A 24,067-nucleotide genomic window follows, 5' to 3' on the forward strand; every position below is an offset into this window, starting at 1 on the left:
CCTGCAGGTGTTTTATCAGCTCTGATTACAATTTTGTGATTATCGGATGGCATCAGATCCAGGGCAGTTTTAAACAATATAATCAATTGATTGTGTTGATGAAATAAAGTTTGTAATTGTTCTACAATAGACCTCTTTACTAAATTGTTATGTGCACAACGCAGATCAATTTCTTGTGGTGAATTGCCCATAAAATAAATTTGCAGGAATTTGTTGTCGCTATCTGACACTGGTAACAGTGAACCTGCTCTGTGATATATTTGCCCTTGTATCTGTAAATAAAAAAAAAATATTATGGTGTGGTATAAATTAATGGATTGTCAGTGATCAAACTTAAATAATATTTGATCTTAAAAAGTATATATTTAGTTTTAACTAATATCTATCAAATATAAAATATAATAAAAGTGTCATTGAAACTGAATCACCATATAATATGATGACTAAGTGATATATTTCGTAATGATTAAGAAATTGAAGATTAGTAACACATCTTAACTTTGGTGACAGAAAATTTTGTTCGCTAAAATAATTATGAGTAACTGCTATAATACATACCTTGAAAGTTGGCATAAAATTTTCCCGAACTGCATTTGTTGCCCCAAATGAAGTCATTTGAAAGCAATTGTTATATTGTTGGATATGTGTCAAAAAGTGTATAGAATCTGTTCCTATTCCTGAAACCAATGAGTACAATGGTTCTGGTGGTGGATCCAATGGTATCAATTTCACTTTACCATTTGCGCAACACAATCCATTGGCTTCGTTTTTGTATTTTAATGCCTTACAGTGTGAGCAAACCAAGTTCATAGAACCAATAACAACACATTGGTAGTTACTGTAGTCAATTGACACATCGTAACTGAAAGCAGCTCGATTCAAACTTGCGCGATTATTAGTTGAATGTCTCGCTCGCGTTTCACGCGTTTGCGATATCCGAATTCTTTCACGTTCATTTCCGTCGTCACGTTCTTGTGCAGTACGATTAGATCGGTAATTAGCTTGGTTTATAGCATTTCTAGTTCTTCTACCTAAATTGCTTCGTCTTATAGGAGGCATAACAAATATAAATTATTTTTTCACTAATCACGAACTAAACAAACACTAACTAACTAAACACTCTGCACAAAACACGATATACGAATTTGTTTCGTGTATCAGTTGACAATTCTGTCAATCAATCTGTCATCTGTCAAAAGTCATCTGTAACAGACAACTTTTTTTTTTAAATTTGATATGACTTGAACTCAAATCCTTTTAAGCCGTACGAATTGTTTTATTTATTTAAAATTTGGATATTAAAAATAATAAAACACTGTTGGTAACGCGATTTTTGTTTGACTGATGTAATGACGTGGAAACTGATGCATTTTATCTCGCGTGCCGAAACTAATACAAAGGAAACGCGAGTTTCGGAACGCGACATTAAACTCCTCCAACTCTGTATTCTGTGCTCCAACGCACACACGCACATTGTTTTGATAGATATGATCTTTGACGTTAGGAACACACCTACATTGCTTAGACAACAGTGAGTGCTTGTAATTTAATATGAACTTTATACCATAGCAATAAAGCTCAAACTGACTACGTTTTAGTTACAAATCATTTGTATGGGAAAAAGAAAAGGGCTATTTTTAGGGTTTTCCAGCAATAATTCTAATTTTTCTCGCCGTAAAAACCATCCTTGAACTTCAACGAACATTCTAAAAAAAGATTTGGCCAAATTGGTCCAGGTGTTGTTGAGTTATGCGCTTACCAACACATTTTGCGATTCATTTTTATATATAAGATATATATATATATATATATATATATATATATATATATATATATATATATATATATATATATATATATATATATATATATATATGTATATATATATATATATATATATATATATATATATATATATATTATAATATATATATATATATATATATATATATATATATATATATGTATATATATATATATATATATATATATACTAGCTGACCCGACAGACTTCGTCCTGTCAAAAAGATTTGTAATGTGGCAGTTTTTGTGCCTACGTATTTTAAAAAATTCTCCTGAACAGAACCATCACCCTGGTGATAGGGCGTTGTGAATAAAAAATAATTAAATAAAACATATATAAGGATTGAAAAGTAAGTAATCGCTTTATTGTTAATCATGTGAATCATAATTATTATTATTATTATCATTATATTGCTTTGTGGTATACGATGTTTTTTGTTTGATTACCTGGCGCATAGATAAACAAATCTGATGGTTTTCCAACACGGGAACAGGCAACATACAATTGACCATGTGAGAAACATGGGTTTTCTAGATTAATACCACAAACACTTAATGATTGCCCCTGGGACTTGTTTATAGTCATAGCAAAAGCAAGCCGTCAACATGTCTATAGGAAATTTGCCATTACCAATGTCAATGAGTTGTTTAGAGAATATGTTTCCAGATTGGTCATTTTGCAACTCGACATGCATATTCTTGCTTAAGTGAAGTACTTTAACATGTTTCCACAAATTGGAGGACTTTAGACATGCATTGAGTTCATCAGCTGGCGTTGATCGTGGAATCACTGGCAATGTTTGACGAAAATCTCCTGCTAATAAAATCATTGCACCACCAAATCGGTTATTATTGCTACGTAGATCTTTTAAGGATCTGTCTAAAGCCTCCAAAGATTTTTTATGTGCCATCGTGCATTCATCCCAAACAATCAATTTACATTGCTGCAAAACCTTTGCCATTGCAGAGTTCTTCGAAACGTTGCAGGTTGGAGTTTCATTGCTTTGCATATTTAATGGCAATTTTAGTGCTGAATGGGCTGTTCGACCACCTTCAAGCAAAGTTGCTGCGATTCCCGACGAAGCGAGTGCAAGTGCAATTTTATTTTGTGAGCGAATTGTTGCTAATATTAATGAAATAAAAAAAGTTTTTCCTGTACCACCAGGTGCATCTAAGAAATAAATCCCTCCAGTTTCATCATTTGTTACTTTCATAAGAGTTTCAAATACATACTTCTGTTGTTCATTTAACAGTGGAAGATTTGTTTGAATTTATTCTTTCAAAGCGTTGAGATCATACAGTCTTTCTCGATGCAACTCTTGGTTAAAAGCGTCATGCATTGGACGATTGGGCGCGGTCAGGCCTAATTGAATTAATAGTTTGTTTGACATTATCAAGCACATGTCCTCAATTGAAATCAATGCTTCATTGTAAATTTCTTCACTGATTTGTATATTTGGATTTCCCATTCTATTCCGTATTTGATACAAAATATCATCACACATATAATCTTTGTACTTGATCCACAAATCAATTGGGTTTGATGGGAAGCATGTAGATATGATTATAGAAAACAATGTTCGTATTTGATGAGTGTGTGATGATATTACAGCATCATTGAGAGTTTGATCCCAATGAGCGTCATTTTCAAGCAATTGCAAACGTTGACAGGCTTCTCTGTAGGATCCACACAATTCACCATCAACAGTTCGTAACTGTTGGAATGATGTTGGGCCACGTACATTGACTAATAGCAGTCGTAAATAAAAACATTCATCATTGCTTGGATGTACTGAATAAATCCGGCCAATCGCATCGGTGGAATATACATCTGTATATCCTGGAACTGGTTTTCCTTGTTTCCGTCGTATAAATCTCCTTGAGGATTGATTCCAGGTATAATATTTTGGCATTTCAGAATATAGCAATGTTTGTGCGAAATCATCGTTTTGGCATGTCTCAAAAAAACTGGTTAATGTAGTAGATGGTGGCTGAGCAGCTCTTTGTACTGCGTTCTGTGCTGTAAAATACACTCTTTGTCCATTTTCTAAATGCACAGCTAAGTGAACAACAGAAGGGTGTCTCTCATGAATAGGAAAAGAAAATATTCGCCAAACTGCTTCATTACTACTGACATAGCGGCCCATTTGGTATTGGGTAACTTCATCATTAGAATTCTCTGCACCAATTCCAATCACAGCCATATCACTCCCTTTGGTTACATATTTGCAAATGTATTTAATCGATTTCACTGAATGGCAAGATTCAACGTTGATGTGTGCTTTGTGAATGTCTTTGATAAAATGGGTAAAATGGTGGCTTTGATAAAACCAAAATGTGTGCATGTGGCAATCCTCGTTTCTGCCACTCCACAGAATACATCCAGCAGCGTGTCTCACCAAACACATTATGTTTTACGATGAAATTCATTAAAGATTTCAACTTTTGTCTAAAGACTCTGGCTGTAATATCATGACGATCAATGGATGATTTCCCAGGTAATAACTCCTGCTTAATTTGTATCCATTGCGGATTGCATGTAAATGTGATGAACAAATCTGCTGTACCATAATGACGAACATACGACATGGCATCTTGAGCATATTCGTGCATATGCCGAGGGCTTCCGATGTATGTTGCTGGAAGAATAGTCATCCGACCGACATTCTGTGCATTTCCATCAGTATTAATCTCGAAGGTGAATATACTCTTCAGATCGGAGTTTGGTTTGATTCAACCTGATGAATGTTAATCTCTCCGTTTCAATTTTAACATACATGTCATCAACATATTTGTGATATAATCGCCGACATTTCAATATGTGATTATCTGCATTTTCCCGAATCATTAGGCGGTATGAATAATAGTTCATTGAACTGACTTTTTTGTTGGTTTCAGAACCTGTAAACAGATTTTGTTTTAATAACATTCAAATACATAATATAGTGACTGAGATATTATCGCCATAGCTAAACTAATATTTTAGTTACCTGTAATGGGATTTATCATTTTTATTGATAAATCGTAGCCATCTTCACCTTGCCAAAATATAATGGGATATTGCAGTGCATCATATGAGCGGTGTGTTTCCTTTATAGGTTGTAATTGAAAATTCCGACGATGTAAAAAATATCACGGGATTCCAAGTTTTCTCCAACTACAACGATAGCAACTTCATCAATAGTTGGTGCATTAAAACGTCTTGTATGTTGACCTGCAGGTGTTTTATCAGCTCTGATTACAATTTTGTGATTATCGGATGGCATCAGATCCAGGGCAGTTTTAAACAATATAATCAATTGATTGTGTTGATGAAATAAAGTTTGTAATTGTTCTACAATAGACCTTTTTACTAAATTGTTATGTGCACAACGCAGATCAATTTCTTGTGGTGAATTGCCCATAAAATAAATTTGCAGGAATTTGTTGTCGCTATCTATATTATAATATATATATATATATATATATATATATATATATATATATATATATTATAATATATATATATATATATATATATATATATATATATATATTATAATATATATATATATATATATATATATATATATATATATATATATATATATTATAATATATATATATATATATATATATATATATATATATATATATATATATATATAAAATTGGCAGATTTAGAATTGCTAAAGCAATTTCCCGTTTTTCGAAAAAGAAAGTGAAGCGAGAAAAACAACGCAGGTACGTCATCTCCCACACCAATTCTCTTTGTAAGACTACGGTGGCTCAACGCTGCTGTCGTTTCCTCACCTGACTTCTCTCCAGATGTGCTTAAATTAACTTTTTTCCGTGAAATTTCCCCACGGATTCCGTTATGTCTCCGCTTGCTTGAACGTAATTCTGTATTGAAAACTGAAAATTAACTGTAAGTATCTCCCTGGGCGAGCCGAAGCGGAGGATGTTTCGGTAATTTGTCGAAATTATCTCGTATTCCCTTGAATTGGGAGCTGCAACAGTTTTTGATCCAGCGTTTCGTGTTATCTACTTAATCTTGTTTAGAATTTTGATATCACAAAGTATCATATTTCAGTTAGAGAAATTGTTTACATTTAAGAATAAACAAATTAAAAACCAAACTGTGAAGCCAAATCAAATTATAAACTTTTCTGCATTTACAACACCTACCATAATAATCAAAATGAGAGTGAAAAACTGACTATGTATAATTCAAGACACAATTTCAAAATAACAATGTGTGTATCATACATTATCAAATTATGGTTATATAATACATTTTTCAGTTCGAGGAATTCTTTGATTCACTCAAACTTGTTACGTACTCTGACGAACATATAAATTATAAACTAAACTATGAAAGGAAATAATATTGTGATTCACAATACCTTTTTAATAATCAAAATGAGAGCGAATAATTGACCAAATTTAATTCAATACACAATTTTGAGATAACAATGTATATATCATAAACTATGCAATTATGACTATATTTTGCAATTTTTTAGTTCGAACTACTCAAATTTGTTATATAATATGATGATTATATATGAGCAGAACAATTTAAGTCATGAATTAATCCTCGCTAATAATCAACTGACCAAATATATGGTCAAATTAGTTTAAGACACAATGTGGGATAACAAAATTTTTATGATTACATTGTAGATTTTTTCAGCTTGAGAAATTACTTGAAACACTCAAATATATTAAATATTCTGATTATTGTTTATGAAAAATGATAAATAATAAACAAATAAATTATAAATTAGACTATTAAATGATATAAAAAGATGTATATATCCTCATCTACTATGCTTTCTTTAATAATCAAAACTTAAGACAACATATTTAGACAATACTAAAGCGTGCATCATAGGCATTTGCATTACGACTATTCTGTACTATATTTTATGTTAATGAGAGTGAATTTCATGGTTTAACAAATTTGAAAACATTCATTTGATATATGGATACACACAAAAACTCGAAGAATTAAAAATAAATTAAGTAAATGAAAATATATGATAAGTTGAGTCAGAGGTTTTCCTATCACAACAATTTTTTTCGACTACATATGCCACTGAGTGATTGTTAATAGCAGTGGTGTCGAATTTGGAATTGTAAATAAAAAATAATGAGCATCATGACGTAATAAATTTTTTTGTACTTGACGCCAATTAATTTAATTTGAATTACGTAGGCAATGTGTATGTGAAGTGTTTTTTACTTTGAAAAACTGTTATCTTAATGGAAATAGTAAATAGCAACAAACACCGCCACCTATACAATCAACGTTATTTATCGTTATATTGTGGTGCACTTAAAGATTTTTATGGTGTTTGCAGTTTCGTCAGTAATAAATTTCGTTGTGGACTCAGCAAACCCCAACAGCCAGAGGGGTAACGAATGTTTGCGAAGAAAATTAAGAAAGCCGAAACAGAAAAAATCGTACGCGGTACCCAGGAAACTTAATCGTGATTTATGCAGGATTGTTTTTTTTGTTGTTGTTGTTCCTCTGCGTTCGTTCCGTTGCGGCCCGACCGGGAGGATGCGAAACTCGCGTTCCTCGTTACTGTCCGTGGTGGTTTGCGTTGTTTTGCCATATTAAGCGAGCTGGTTTTTACACTGGCGGTTCACGTCAATTAAGCAGTTCGGTACATTTTAATTTAACTCTAATTATCCCGTATATTCCGTTGTTGTAATTGAATTATGGTAGTTTTGTGGATCGAGCATTAGGGATGCAGAAAAATATCGATATATTTGTGTTCGATATATCGATATTTTTGATTTCTTGTTAAGAAAAGTATCGATAGTTGTAAATAAGAGTATCGAACTTTTAGTTGTAAAGTAAAATATCGATATTAAAAACAAGCTACAGAGGTACAGGAGTAATCCCATTACACTACTCTAGGGAACTCCAGCCGAAATAGGTATAAGTGTTGAGAATAAAAGGCATTCTCAACTCCTGCGAGAATTTTCAGCATAAGTCGACAGTAATTCTGCGGTAGCAACTGCCTCATTTTTTAGATTAATCCCAAATACCATACCCGGTAAAAAGCTTGTGAAATATCCAAGAATATTGCAGGGTAGTATATATTTTCTTCGCATACCTTTTCAACAATTGCAGCTACATTGTGCACTTGGTCGATTGTCGAGTAGTGATTTCGAAATCCAAACTGGAAATCTAGAATATCTATAAATGATTCAATACGTTTTAACAATAGTCTTCAACTAATTTTGATATGGTAGGTAGCAGTCAGTTCTGCCAGTTTGACTTTTTTTAATTAATTATATAATATAGTTTTTCGAGCAACCTTAAGACATTCTGTAACATGATTCAGTCTCAAACATACATTCGATATGTATGTCAACATGGTGACTGCTTTTCGTGGTAAATCATTCAATATTATAGGCGAAATATCATCAATTTCAGGAGCCTTATTAGAATTCAGGCTGCTGTCAATTTCTGTGACAACTATATCATTACAATTTACAGCTGCATAGGCTGAACAGCTGCATAGGCTGATAAACAGGATTTGATATGACATATGATTCGGTTATAATACGTTAACTACATGTTCTGCGGTTAACTCATTCATTTTGAGCATTTTTAATAGGCTGTACCATAATAATTTCTATTTTTAGCCGCTTTTTTCCGCTTCCGGACTTAATTGACTTAAATATTTTTCGATGCAACTGTTCATATTCTTTAATTTTTGAATTGTCTGATAATTAATTATATTAAATATTGTTTTATCTACAGCAGTTCTGGTTCTGTGCCATATTCTTCTAGGTGTTCGTTCTTCTTTTAACAATTACTTAATTTCGAGGGTGAAATTTACCCCATATTCTGATTTCTCTCTTGATGTTGGGGTAGTTTCTTTTGCAGTGGACAGAATGTGTTCAATTAAATTTTGTGTTTGCTACTCAATGTCGTCTATAATTTTTGGTCTTATATTTAAACTGATTCATTTCTGCTTTATAATTCTAAACTTGTCTCGGTTAGTACATTTGTCAGTTTAGGCTTCTTTGACCTTAAATAACTTGTACAGCTCACGTCATGAACACCACAGCATAGTATCCCAGTAAATTGGTGTGAGATTTCTGACTTAACGAAGAATTTATTCAAAATACATTCATAGTTTATAAACAATTATTATATAATCTGAGACGCTGGCAAATACAAGAACGAATTAGATCGCAAAAAAACACGACCTAATTTAAACCGAAAAATATTAGAAGGAATCGTCCATTAGTTAGGGAAAATATCCGTCTTATCTTCGCCGAGTTAGCGCGGCGAAAAAACGGGACTTTCGGGACCGTCAGATTAAAAGTTCCAATCGGGCGCCGTCGTCGAGAGGAAAAACTAATTTCGTTTTAATTCTCCACTAAAAAGTGAGCGAATTTTCCACTTAACAGGACTTTTCCGACGATTTAAAGGAATTTCTCTGGCGGGATCGCGTCAATTCCTCGCCAATACGACTTTATTGATGCCGTATTAAAGAATAAAACGACAGTCGATGTCAATCTAATCACGGCAGCCTTGGATTCCTAATGGAAAAATGAAATTTCCTAAGTAGAATGAAATTATTAATATTTTTTTTTAATAAATACATAATAATTTTAAAATATTATTAGGTACTTGCATGCATTCTGAGCAGTGATATGAATGGATCAAAATTATAATGTAAATAAATGTTTAATTCAATGGTTTTGTTATTTTTCTTTATGAAATTTTATTAACAATCTGTGTCTCATATCCTAATAAATTATGAAACGCATGATGTTTAAAACCTTACAACTGAATTCCATAGATCTGTATAGGTTTTGGTATTTGTTTGTAGAGCAGTAACTTAGTATGTACGGATAATTTATATTTCCAAATAATCAATAACTTTGTATATTTTCTTCTTTTCTTTCTCTTCTTGTTCTTTGAGTTCTTTTCTTCTCTTTTTTCGAGACACATTTCGAGTTCTATATTGTTTAGAACTGTCGATAATTTCTCTAGTAAACTAACTGCCTAAAAACACGTTGTGGCATATCCTAGCTTACTACCTATTTCACCGTCTGATCCATATACACCGAATTCTCGATCGTTATGTATATTAGGATATAAATATGTGATCACATCCTAAAATAAGGCACTAAACCTGACGCGAGATGGTCGTAATTCTGGTTAACGATAGTTGGTCCATATACCGAGAAATGTTGTAATGGGATTTTTTCTGCTTTTTCTCTCTCAAGTCACGGAGAACGCCAAAACATCCAGTAAAGTGGAATTCTTTTTCCTTTTTACTGGTGCTTTTTCTGTACATAATGATTTTTTTTAGTATTAAGACTAATTTTGATATTTTTTGATTATGATAGAACGTTTCTGCAAGTTCCTCAATAACTTTTTTTATTATTATTACCTTTAATGTTTCAACAATCGGCTCAGGGGGCAATAAGGATTTATTATGATACTTCAATAGGGATACAGTACTGAGAATCAACAATGGTTAAATGATGGCTTTATTGACTTATATATACAGCAGTACCTTGTTATCTAATTATAATTTGGGTTCTCGCCTGATGAGCCAATACATTTGATATAGTTTAAACCATAGTTGCTTTTTAGCATTCCCTGCCTGGGAGTGTTGACAATTATTGCTCTTCACTGGCTTTGAACATGCTTTTCTATGCATGGTAAAAGTTACATGGCTATCGAAGATACTAGATTCAATCATAAAATCAATTTGGATCTATGAGATGCAAATATAGGGTTACACTAAAACATCAAACCAATTAGTAATCCAACGCAGCTAAAATAAAGTTCTACTATTAATTATCAATACTTATCACTACGTAATCTACGAAGATCTGCAGGATGACCTTGAAATCAAATATTTCGTATATCGTGATTCAAAATTTCGCCTTAAAATATTAGATAAGGTTGCTAAATCACGGCAACGTGGAAACAATACAGCTATTGGACAACACGCAGAATAACGGAAGTTTAAAACGAACGAAACCATATGAATTTGTACTGGGTATAAGTGTATTCTTAACTATAACCTAAGTAGTTTTGTTTTATTTTAATTTGGTAAATACTTACTGATGTATTAATCCCGTACTCACCTTACTTCTATTAATGCAAGTACAAAAGAACAGTAGTAATAAATTAATTTAATAGATTCAATATCGGACTTAATAGTAACTGTAAGATTTTTCATTAAGAGTGGGTCTTGCCTGTACATCATCATCATCATCAGATTTGATTTTTAGTGATAATTATTTCTTAATCATGTTATGTTAATTTTAAGGTTTTTAGAACAATGAGTAACTGGTATTTGGCTGATAATAGAAGTTATTATGTTTTTTTGCATTTTCGATCTGGACCTACTAACAATATATGGTATCTGATTAGTTAATATTGAAAAATATGGCAAATTTTTCAAACAAAGCAGTTATTTAGTAACACTCCTAATTTATACGACTTTTATTTGATTCCAAAACAATATTTATTTAAAATAGTGTTAGATAAGTGGATATTTATCTCTCTGAGTTAATTATGATAAAAATACAAATACAAGCAGTGGATATTAAAAACATAGAAAAGAAAAGCAATTATTTAGCATCAAATTTAATTTGTACGACTTTTATTTGAATCTATATCCATATATCTTTAAAATAGAGTTATATAATGGATACTTAGTCTCTGTGAGCCATTTTGGATAAAAATAAATACAAATCAACGCATATAAAAACCATCGAACGCAAACTGAGCCTAAAACTTCGCAAATCTTGAATGTTGTTCCATCAAACCAACCCTCATCTTAATCCTAATCTGTGAGCCTCTCGTCCCAGTTGTTCACCGCCCTCCCGTCAACCCCGTCGCCGCGTAATCCGCGAACTTCGCGTAGAATTTCGCGTCTTCCGCGGCGACAAGTGAATGCAAAATTAAGATCCCGTCGGTTCTTGAGCTGGTTGAGAGGAAGCGGGCTAAGTCGATGGCGTTGGGACGACTACGTCGCTGTCGGAAATCCATTTAACGCCTCTCTGAATGAAACCGTCTGATTGGCAGGAAGACCTGTCAGCTTTTATCTGCCGATGGATATAGTTCGCCCGCTCTATGTGTCGGGAAACGAGAACGATGCTTGAATAGGCGATAATTGACGACTGTGTGTACAACAAAATGCGTATGTTATTGGTCTTATGATGAGTTTTACCATAACGAAGAACCACAACAGATATTGTCAATGTTAGTTAATAAATAGTCAATTATTCAACATGTTAGTCCATCATTCCGAAATTTCACAAAATATTCAATCATATCACGAATATTTTAAAATAGAATTCAAATATTCAAATAAAATTCTATATAAATACAAATATTATTAAATATTATAAAGATCTGGAAAATATAAATATATAATGAACATAAATAAAAATAACAAAATATAAATATATAAATAAAAAATGATTAAATATTAATATAAGAAAGGTCCCAAACTAATTGAATACATAGAATTTCTACTGGCAAATATAATCAAAATTGTCTATAGCACTTTTTTCCTTTTTCATATATCTTTAGTGCAATCAATTTAAATAAGATTACATTACATTACATTACAATTACATTTTCTATCTTTTTGTTCCCTCATTCTGAAAGCAGAGCAGCACGTCTATGTCTGTTTATATTTTACTTACATGTTCAACACAAAAATGAATTGAGACAAGTTAAAGAGACAGTTTAAGGATTTACTAACAATATAATGAAACAAGCATGATAACCCTTTGTCTATAAAATCAAGCTCATCTTGTTGATCTACAAATTGTATTATTTTATTTTCTATTGGTGTATTTTTTTAACATCTTTGTTGAAAAGGTTATCCCGGTTAAGAAGCCAAAAAATTAATTATAAGTAACTTAACCAATATACACTTGTTTCAAGTAAATGAATCCCTTAAAAATAATTAAGTTTTTAATTGATGGCACTTTTCAAGCTCTTTTTAAAGGGTAACTAAAACTTGTCATGTAGTATAATCACATTTACCTTCAATGTAGTTTTACCACCGCCCAATTTGGAGACATTTTGGTTTTAAAGGTTGGGTAATATTTCCATCATGTCTTGTGTTGTATTCCTGTAAATAAAAATGTGAATGAATACAAATGCTCTATATAAATAATTGTATATGTACCAGGTAAAGGTGATGCTCAATCACATACACATCATTAGTGCAGATAGCTTGGGTTGTTTCTTCCTAGGAAAACGACCCCTGGTTTTTTTATTTCCGCACATATACTGGATACACAACACTTTTGAGAATGAAGGTACATTATAATCAAATAATAGTGATTATAATTAAGGCACAAAAATGCTGATCATACTCAATGTCACAGTTACAAAAATAGCGTCCTAAACAAACCAGAGAATCAAACAATCGGGTTATAGAAATTGGAGATCAAATACTGTTGTAAGGAAATTCAAATGAACAAATAAAAAAGTGGTCTCAGAGCCAGCATTGGTTGGACCACGTAAAACAATTCCTCGATTTGGCTTATTTAAGTAAAACCTTTATATATACTCTATGGTATAGCTTTGAAGCTTGATGCCAGTCGAATAAAATGACATATGTGTCAAATGATAACATTGCGTACATTGTTAACATTGCCTAGAGATATCTGTAAGGAAAACCGGTAACATCTTCCCGGTACACCTTGTATGATGTGATATAAAATAAAACAATATTCGAAAACTTACCATAAAGTAGCCAGGAAGTGCGAAACAATAAGACGCGGGCGACCACGCATCTGGAACAAGGAAAAATTAATTCGATATTATTTACAGGAGAAGATCACGTCTTGATTCAATTACCCCAGGACAAACAGACGTCCTCGCCCGTCCCATCTACGTAACAGTCAGCGTTAAGGACACCGATATCACCCGCTTCCGTAGGCCGGACACGCGTAGCCGTATACCAAATTGCAATGTAACACGAAAAATAAGACGACACAGTGGCAATAATAATCTACGGCCGGATATGGACAGCGCGCCTCCCCCACGGCTAAGGTGGCGACAGGTTTATGAGCGACTGGGGATGAGGGGGGGAGTAGGGAGATCTAAGCCGTCCCGTAAAATACCGGATATCCTTGGAATTGGGGAGAATATCGGCAAAAATAATAAAAGGTTATTGGAGGATTAGGTGCGGGGCGAGGAGTGAGGAGGGGAGAAGAGGGGGGACCTACACACGAGGATGTACACGCGTCCGTGGGGCTTACAGGCAAATATATGGAAACGTATTTCGCCGCGTTATATCCAGAAAGAATTACCCACATTTCCCCGAAAATTCCACCAAAGAACTGTTTAATAAAATACAGTACATCATTGTTAACAGGTCAATTGAAAAGTCCCCGGCCTAGCATAGTAAAACACATTTTTTTTGGAAAAATTAGTTTTTTTTTGTTCAACATAATTCCCATTAAGGATGATGCAATGAATATAGCGACCCTCCAACTTTTCGATATTATTTTTATAGTACGATTTGTCCTTTGCTTCCAAATAGACCTCAGTTTCGGCGATCACCTCTTCATTCGACGAAAATATCTTCCCAGCGAGCATTCTTTTGAGATCTGGGAACAGGAAATAGTCGCTGGGAGCCAGATCTGGAGAATACCGTGGATGACGAAGCAATTCAAAGCCCAACTCAGGGTTTTTTGACACGGTGCATTGTCTTGGTGAAGCAGTACTTTATTTTTCTTCAAATGGGGCCGATTTTGTCCTTCAAACGGTCCAATAACACTATTTAATAGTCGCTTTTTCAAATTACAGATGCTATGACCTTGCCAACTGACTGTTGCGTTTTCCCATGCTTTGAAGCGGGTTCACCGTGTACAGTCCGCTCGGATGATGGTCGATTGGACTTCGGAGTGAAATGATGGAGCCATGTTTCATCCATTGTCACATATCGATGCAAAAACTCGGGTTTATTACGCTTGATTCCCTTCAAATACTACTCCGATTCATCAACACGTCGTTGTTTTTGGTCAAAAAGCTCGCACCCACTTTGTACTGAGCTTTCTCATACCCAAATATTCGTGAATGATATGATGTACACGTTCAGTTGATATCGTTACAGTGTCTAAATTATTTAGTGTTTACTCCTTCGAAAACTTTAGGTCTCTAATGTTGAAAATTTGCTTTTTAACTAAAAGTCCCTTCACATATTGTTAGAAAACATTGGATTTATGTGGTGTAAATATAATCTAATGGAACTTAAAGACATTGTTTTTAAAAGAATGCAATTTTTAAAAGCTCTTAATAAAAATAAGGAAAATTTATTATTTCTATTAATGTATCTAGACGAGACATGGATATTTTAAAATCGAACGTTCTCGAACGTCGAAAGTCAACGGAAAAACGTAAAAGTGTTAATAACATATCTTTTGTTACTGACAAGTAAGACATCTTATCTTTAACAAGTTATTTGAATCAGGCGTTGCTTTATTCCTGGAGCTGAGTTTGTGTTTTGTGACTCGTTAAATATAAATTAAATGTTTGTGTTTTATGAATTTACTTCTTTTAGAAACAAGCCTGAAAGAAATGCTGTTGAAAGAAGCACTGTATACATAACACCTTCGCTTTGGATAAACTCCATCAGACAGAAGGAAACACAGGAACGTAGGAAACAGGAACTATAGATAAAATGGTAAGTATGTTCTCTAATGAAAGTATAATACATTACTTGAATAGATAATTATTAATTAGGTAGGTTAGGCACGCAGAATATACTACAACATAAAAAACATATCCAGAACTCTATTAACGAGTTCAATATAAATATACTAAAACATATCCAAGCTACAATCTATTGTGGCTGTTTAACATATTCATTAGATGTACTATTCCATTAAAATACGTTATATTTTATAATTGTTGTTTTGTTGTTTGATTCACATTAGTATTTTGTTACGGCAAGGTCAAAATAAACGAAAATGTAAATTCGATGCGACAACGTTGCATTATAAATTTTGATGACGTGCGTTGGCTGTTTTATTGGAAGGCCTATGGGTCTGGTTTTGCCCCGAAACGCCACGAACCAGGGGAATTTATAAATTTCGACGCGTCCCTCTAATTTAATAGTTTCATTTGCTCTCTCCTCTCTCTCTCTTTTTGGATCATTATTCGCAGCGTCTTCCATTGTCGCTAATTGGCGCTCGGCTCGTACATGGATGATTAATTGATCATTTTCCTCTCCATTTATCCTCGGGATCGTCGCGGAAATTTTAATATTGTTTCTCGCGACTTCGCCAAAATTTAATTGATGAATCGATTTGTTTTACGCAAATTGAAAACGAGACGTCTCGGTTGGCTTTGGTATTCGTTGCGCGCCGTCTGCGACAATTAAACTGGTATAATTTCATTGTTAGGAGTCGTTTTGCTTTTATTGGACGGGAGGATGAGGGGGGGGGGATTACGACTGAATATATATTATTAGAACTGTGTTACAATAATTTCTCGAGAGAAATGTTGGCATTAATATGTTTTTCTTTTTCCTGGTTAAACTATTTGAGGAAAAGTATCTAAATATGGGCTACCATTTTGTTTTCGGGTTAAAAGTAAAAAACTACTTAAAAATCCACATGTTATTAACGGAATATTAATCAGTCATAAACTTTTAGATAACACACCAACATTTTCCTATTTTTCTTGCTTTTATTGGACGGGAGGTGGGGGGAGGGGATTGAATTTCGATTGAATATATATTATTAGAACTGTGTTACAATAATTTCTTGAGAGAAATGTTGGCATTAATATTTTTTTCTTTTTCTTGGTTAAACTGTTTGAGGAAAGTATCTAAATATGGGCTACCATTTTGTTTTCGGGTTAAAAGTAAAAAACTACTTGAAAATCCACATGTTATTAACGGAAGTCATATACTTTTAGATAACACACCAACATTTTTATATTTTTCTTGGTATTTTCAGAAGTAAACGTTAAACAAAATTGTAAAATCGATGCTAAATATAGAACCGTTACTCAAATAATGAGTATAAATGCGAACTTAAGTATTTTCTAAGAAAAGGGCATTCATATAATGGTTATCTAGAAGAGATCAAATAACTTTGGTAATTGTAAAAAATTAATTAATTTACTTGCAATAATCACATATCCAACTGTAAAATTCTAGCTCTGCACGGTCAATCCAGAATTCTCCTTCTTGTTTGTTTGTCCTGTCTTTTTGTGTTTTCTGGAAAATGTCGCTGACAGAACATACATTTTGTATCAACAGGGTCCGGTGCTTCTTTCCCTATAATGGCTCCTGGCTCAGTGACTGAATCAAATTCCTCTTCACCATCATTTTCTATCACTGCATTGCAGTGTTTTGTTTTTGTTTTGCTCATTTGATATTCAATTTTAACAGAAGTTTCTAAAATCATTTTCTAGTTTGGATTTTGAAATTACTACCGCGGAACTGCTGCAGCAATAATATATTTTGGAAAGGAAATTTAGAATCCAGCATTAAGGGGCATTCTTAAAAGTTAAACCTATTTCGACTGAAGTCCCCAGGGTAGTACCAGAGTGATTATATGTATATGTATTATCATGGTACAATATACATGCCTGCTTAAGGCTATAGAAAAGGTACAAGTGGCAGTCAAAAAGTAATAAAAATGGACTAGAGACTGGAAAACACAGCTTCATAATGTTAAAATATGGGGTTGCACTAAAACATTAAATTAGTAAAGCAACGCATCCACAATAAAGTTCTAGGATAACTACAATACAGTTACTAAACTACAGCAATGTGGAAGCAGTACAGCTACTACTGGACAATACGCAGAAGGCCAAAAGATTGAAAGGAACCAAACCACAGGAGATAAGTGGCAAATCATCTATCTTTTTCTAATTTCACCAATCGGTACTACTTCTTATTACAATTATAATCAGGGAATGAACGATGATGTCCAGCCAGATATCTCTGTCTGACAAGACCAAGTACATTACTGGTTCAAGGACACTCTCTTGCGATCATATATATTAAATCTCTAAAAATATTTTTGTTTATGACACGTTAAATAAGCAAACTATTAATGTATTTTACACACATCGTAGCTAAGTTATGAGGACCTCGGTCCACGTTGAACGACCCCAATATTAATGCACCATATCATAAATTGCATTTTCTTAATGCACTTCAACCCCCTTCCCCCCAGTCACCCACCGTCTCGTTTCCGCGGCGTTCTACATAAATTCAGCTTTAATTCGAACGAAATCGCCAGGGTTGTAACAGTATTTTTCAATTAACTGCTCGATGAAATAAAGCGAAACTTTTTAACCGTATGTTCTGGAATCGCATCCATATCGACCGCGTTAGTCCGGATACAGCTTAGAGCTTCGGGAATGGGTTTAATACAGTTTTTTTGTTCGTCCTTGTGTCCTCTCATGGTATTTTTCCATATTTTAAAAGTATAAGATAACAGGTCAATTGAAAAGTCCCCGGCCTGGCACATATATGGCGCTACTAGAATTAAATTCATATGCTTTTTAGTTAGCCCCAACCGTCAAAAGATGTGTGTATAAATTTGACAGCTGCGGATAATTAGTTTTTGAATTATAGTATCTTGAGTGAAGCAACTTTTGTTATTGTCAAAAAAGTGGATAAAAAAGAATATCGCGTGTTGATAATATATTGCTGTTTGAAGGGAAAAAATACAGTTGAAGTAAAAATTTGGCTTGATGCTGAGTTTCTGGACACTGTCCTAGAAAAATCAACCATCAAGGATTGGTATGCTAAGTTTAAACGTGGTGAAATGGGCACCGAAGATGGTGAACGCAGTGGAGAGCCAAAACAGGTTGCTACCGACGAAAACATTTAAAAATCCACAAAATGATTTTGAATGGCCATATTTGAAATTGAAAGAAATAGCAGACATTCTAAAGATATCAAATGAATGTGTACATCATATCATTCACGAATATTTGGGTATGAGAAAACTCTGTGCAAAGTGGGTGCTGCGCGAGCTCACTTTTGACCAAAAACAACGACGAGTTGATGATTTGTAGCAGTGTTAGAAGATGATCAAGCGTAACAAATCTGATTTTTGCGTCGATATGTTACAATGGATGAAACATGGCTCCATCCTTTTACTCCGACGCCCAATAGAGAGACATCCGAGTGGACTGCACACGATGAACCCGCTTCAAAGCGTGGGAAAACGCAACAGTCGGCTGGCAAGGTTATGGCGTCTGTATTTTGGGATGCACATGGAATAATTTTTAATGACTACCTTGAAAAAGGAAGAACCATCAACAGCGACTACTACATAGCGTTATTGGACCGAAACCGCCGAAAAATAGCCGCATTTGAAGAAAAAGAAAGTGCTGCTTGGCCAAGACAATGCACCGTGTCACAAATCAGTGAAAACGATGGCAAAAATCCTTGAATTGAGCTTCGAATTGCTTCCTCATCCACCATATCCTCCAGATCTGGCCTCCAGCGACTATTTTCTATTCTCAGATCTTAAAAGTATGCTCGCTGGGAAGAAATTTTCGTCAAATGAAGAGGTGATCACCAAAACTGAGGCGTATTTTGAAGTAAAGGCTAAATCGTACTACAAAAAAAAGTTGGAGGGTCGCTTGATCAGTGGTCTCCCAGAAGACCTAACCGCTCTCATCAAGCCTACCTATCAGACAGATCTTTCCAGGTCAAGATCAAACGTACCTCAAGTTTCTCCGCTGGTTCCAGCCTTATTTAACCTCTTTATTTCGAGAAAATAGCATATTGACGTCACGTTTTACGCTGACGACAGAGTTTTCTTCACGGTCTCTAGGGTCGAGGTTACAATTCAAGAACGTTTAGAGAAGCCGCTCGATCATGCGGTGAAAAGTTTCAAATTCTGGAAGTTGTAAATCAACACCCTGAAAACCCAGGCCATGATTTTTCATAAAAAGCGTTACGTACTGAGCATCTCGCAAGTTAAGATCGACATCGCAACAATTTCATGGCTGGATAACGTCACGTACCTAGGTCTCCACTTCGACCGACGGTTAGGTTGGCATTCCCAAATCCAGAAAGCAATCCGGAAAGGTTCGGGCATAGCAAACCTGCTATCTTCTCTGATCTGCCCTTTATAGCAGACTTCCCATCTCCATGAAATTATTATTTTACAAGATGTTAATTCGGTCCGTACTCCTCTACGGATCTAATGTCTACTTCAAGTTTGTTACACTTTGAAACGGCTTCAAGATTTTCAAAATAAGCTTCTCAGAAGAATCTTAAACGCTTCATGGTTTGTCAGAAATAATCAAATTCATAGGCAAACTGACACTCTAGAAATCAAACACGTCATATCTCAATCATTCCACAAACAACAACTCAGCTCAAGTTCTCCTGAAAACGCGCTTGTCCGCGAGCTGGTCTACATGCTGGGAGCTAGCACCGCGTCACCGCAAACCTCTCCTTTTCCAGGCTGAAACGACTTCATCCGTCGCTGGAGTCATAACTTTTGCCCTCATACGATAGTATCCAGTCAGTGTGTTAACTCAAGTTCGCGAATCAATAGAATCACCAGGTCCTTGTACCCAATAACGGCTGCCCGATTAGCGGGTGCCATATTCTCAAATTTAATGCAGTAGCTGTAGTGACCCACAGGGGTCAACTATGAAGCGGTTTAGTGTATTGGTAAGCCCACAGGCAGTCCCACATAACCCGGTCCAACTTGTCGCTCCAGGGCAAGTCTCCGCGAGCAGGTATGTGTCATGCATTCCACAGCCTGGTTTTAGGTCAGAACAAAAAAAGAAAATCTTTTTATTAGAGCGATTAGTGTGACAGCGAAATAATGTATATGAAAATAAAAAAAGAAAGGTTTTGCGAGAGGTAAGTGTCGGTAAGAAAATAGGAATTATTTTAGATCGACCCTTTATGAACTTTAAGATAAAATTAAGAAACAAACACCGAAAGATCTTTTTATGGTCTCCATTATCATCGTAGGAGGGTTCTTATTTATTATCCCGTACTTGATGAAAATTCTATGCATAAATTTGTGCGGTCCTACTTTATCTTTGCGAGGGATCGGGAACTGCGAATGACAGACAGGTCAATGGCGATGATTTTCGAAATTTCCCGACGTACAATTTGTCGAAAACACCGATCGATAAACATCTGCTGAGTCATCCGGCTAGGCCGTGCAGATCCGAAAGGCCACGCGTTGCCCCCGTCCTCCTAGCGCCCTATTGTCACGGTCGTAATGGCGAGAAAGGGTCCCCGAGACCACTGTTACAAATACCGTTATTACATTCATACCTAGACTTCCGGAATCGGCACGCAGAGGACTTCTCTCTATCCGATAATTTATGACGGTTTAATGTGGGTTTATCGATATCAGATGCTATTTTGTTTTTTTAAGCGCACACCCCATGTTCGTGGTGAACTGGATGAAAAGCTGATATTAACATTAGGAGCCTGTATGTACTCTGATCATTTGTCCACTTCAAACATATGTTTATTGTGAAAAATTAGTATAATATATAAGTTGGGTAAAAGTTCCGTTACCATTTTAATTTTTTTTTTTTTGGCCTGGAACCGGGTAGGGGAATCCTGTTACGGATACCTGGTCGGGAAGACCCGCAAGAATAAGCGAGTTGGACTGGTTATGTGGAGGCTGCCTCTGGGCTACCCACTAAACCCCACTCTATTAATGACCCTAACTGATACTTCTTACTGTTAGTAAGGAGGGTGCCCGTAACCGGTAACACCGTTAAGAGGCACAAGGGCCAGGCAAGGACGTGGCGTCGTTATCACACCACGCAGCTTGCGGTACATGAGTTAATCGCTCGCCGGAGAAGGTCGAGACAATTAGGAGTTAGAGCACGACGGGGTAGTGTCGGCTGTGATAGAATAAGGCTACGAAGAGCTGAATGAGTTATTGGCCTGAAATATCGGCCAGCTCGATAATACATCTATTTTCCGAGAGACGAAGAGTGGAGAAATATCTCGAATAAACCTCGGATATAAAATCGTGAACTTGGGGGACGTCTGTTTCTCTATGAATTTGATTGTTCCTGACGAACCATGGGGCATTAATAATTCTCCTGAGAATTTTGTTTTGAAACACTTGGAGACGTTCCACCTGGCTAGGGGAGACGTATTTTAGATAGACACTGGAGCCGTATAGAACGACTGATCGAACCAGCATCTTGTACAGGAGAGATTTTATAGATAGAGGAAGCCTGCTGGCTCTGTTGATAAGCGGGAACAGCAAATTTACAATACCTTGACCTTTATGGAGGGACTTTTGAATGTGGGAATTCCACCTAAATTTGCGATCAAAGACAAGACCGAGATAGGTGGCTTCTTCTGACCATGGGATTTCTGCGTTCTCGATTTTAAGACGCGAAATGCTCGGTGCAAAACGCTTCTTGTGGAAGAAGATGGCCTGGGTTTTCTGTGGGTTGACCTGCAACCTCCAGAAATGTAACCACTGGACCGTCTCATCGAGTTGTTTTTGGAGTCTGCTTCGGATGTGCGGTGCTACACTTGAAGAAGCAAAGTAAGCAGTGTCGTCTGCGTAAAAAGCAGCCTCAACTTGTGGCCTCCTAGGGATATCTGAAAGAAAGATATTAAATAGAGCGGGTGCCAGTGGGGAGCCTTGTGGAACTCCTGCGTCGATGGTTTTCCGGCTAGAGAGAATATCTTTAATCTTCACTTGGAACGATCGTCCTGACAGAAATGATTTGATAAGAGCTGTTAGGTCATCAGGTAGACATAATCGGATGCATTTCGCCACTAAGCCTTCGTGCCAAACCTTGTCAAAGGCTTTGGTTAGGTCCAAGAAGACCGCTCCAAGTCTTTCACGTCGGTTAAAAGCACAGTTGATTTTTGCGGCCAGCCGATGGGCCTGATGAACGGCGGAATGTTTAGCGCGGAACCCGAATTGCTCATCTGGAATGATATTGTTTGTCTTCGTAAAATCATTGAGGGCATAAAGAATTGCTCTTTCAGCCAGCTTGGAAATGGAACTTAGTAGGCTGATAGGTCTGTAATCAGGTCTGTGTGTACCATTTTAATTGCGCGCCATCTTCGTTATGTGACGTTTAGTTTAGTTTCACCCTAACCATTGTGTTGCTGGGACGTCCAAATTTTATTATGGATGATTATACGCCACAAGAACAAGCACCAATAATGACAATATTTATTGAAAATAATCGTTCCATTATAGCCACTCAGCGGAGATTGCGTCAAAAATATCCTCATAGTCCAGTGCCTCACAAAACCACAATTTATCGTTTACATGCGAATTTTTGACAGTACGGTGCGACAATAGACAGTTCTCGTTCTGGAAGACAACGGACGTCTCGTAATGCTGAAAATGTGGCTGTGGTGCGCGATAGTGCAGAGTCTCCAGAAACATCAATTCGGAGACGTGGTTCCGAAGTTACACATTTCTGCACGAAATTTAAAGCGAATTTTGAAAACTGATAGCGTACGATCAGCAGCGGGACTTTTACCCCACGTTGTATATAAATCAAAATATTTTTCATTATTTTCTACAGCTCTTCCTAAGCACTTTTTGATCAACAATTAATTTTCGCACTTTAACATTTTAGAAATCAGAAAGAGCTATGTCTGGTGATTACATTTGGTGGGACAGGATTTCCCATTCGAGCTGAAAAAGCGTACCTTTCCCAATGTTTGCAATGCGTGGCCAGGCGATATGAGGACTGAGCGTCTGCTATGGACTATTGTTGATTTTCCCTGAAACAAAACGTTCTACTGGAATGTATTAAATTTCTGATGTTGAAACAGTTCGAAATGGCATGTTCAGTGTTTGTTTTTTTTCTGTTGTAGCCATCTTCTGTCCTTTTATACATCTCCAATCACATCTTATCGTCCGGAAATAGTTGACTATTCAACTGCTAAGCTATCGGAATGTCTTAGAGAGACTTTGAGATGATTTTTCGACTAAAAAGTATTGCAAATCATCGTTCTCAAACTCTATGAGCCTTCTAGGTCATTCTTTGACATTGACATCAATGTGCCCACTTCTAAATCATTGAAACCAAAATCAATAATTGGAGTATGATGGAGCAGCATCGCCATAAGTTTCCAAAAATGTCTAATTTTTTCAAATAAAACAAGAGAATAATGAACACATATATTAATCAATCGTAATATCTAGCAAGATTTGCACAAAACCAAATTGTCTGCTAATTATTTTCGAGTAAAATGGAATTTTAAAACTAGAAATAAGAAAATATAAGAAAAAAAAATTGTAAAAAAAT

The 24,067-nt window shown here is 35.3% G+C and overlaps 1 protein-coding gene and 2 long non-coding RNA genes across 3 annotated transcripts in view; all 3 read right to left on the reverse strand.

Annotated features, from left to right (window-relative positions):
* LOC143201314 (uncharacterized) overlaps positions 1-4,060 on the reverse strand; it is a 256,321-nt gene extending 252,261 nt beyond the window's left edge. The window contains exon 1 of the mRNA XM_076412305.1: positions 2,757-4,060. Within this exon, the coding sequence (XP_076268420.1) occupies positions 3,075-4,007 (933 nt within the window). The 5' untranslated portion in view covers positions 4,008-4,060 and the 3' untranslated portion in view covers positions 2,757-3,074. The remainder of the gene's footprint in view (positions 1-2,756) is intronic.
* A 429-nt stretch (positions 4,061-4,489) lies between these two features.
* On the reverse strand, positions 4,490-4,886 carry LOC143201531 (uncharacterized). The gene is made up of 2 exons (XR_013006965.1): positions 4,794-4,886; positions 4,490-4,704 (listed from the first exon to the last, which is right to left on the reverse strand). It is a non-coding gene; the product is annotated as an uncharacterized LOC143201531 (long non-coding RNA).
* Positions 4,887-13,546: 8,660 nt separating this feature from the next.
* Positions 13,547-24,067, reverse strand: part of LOC143201325 (uncharacterized) — a 123,324-nt gene continuing 112,803 nt past the window's right edge. Inside the window, exon 3 of the long non-coding RNA XR_013006931.1 lies at positions 13,547-13,596. This is a non-coding gene — a long non-coding RNA (uncharacterized LOC143201325). The remainder of the gene's footprint in view (positions 13,597-24,067) is intronic.

Source organism: Rhynchophorus ferrugineus, unplaced genomic scaffold (genome assembly GCF_030347505.1).
Source record: "Rhynchophorus ferrugineus isolate W39M unplaced genomic scaffold, kcgeb_rfMv2 rfM8, whole genome shotgun sequence".
Lineage (NCBI taxonomy): Eukaryota > Metazoa > Arthropoda > Insecta > Coleoptera > Curculionidae > Rhynchophorus > Rhynchophorus ferrugineus.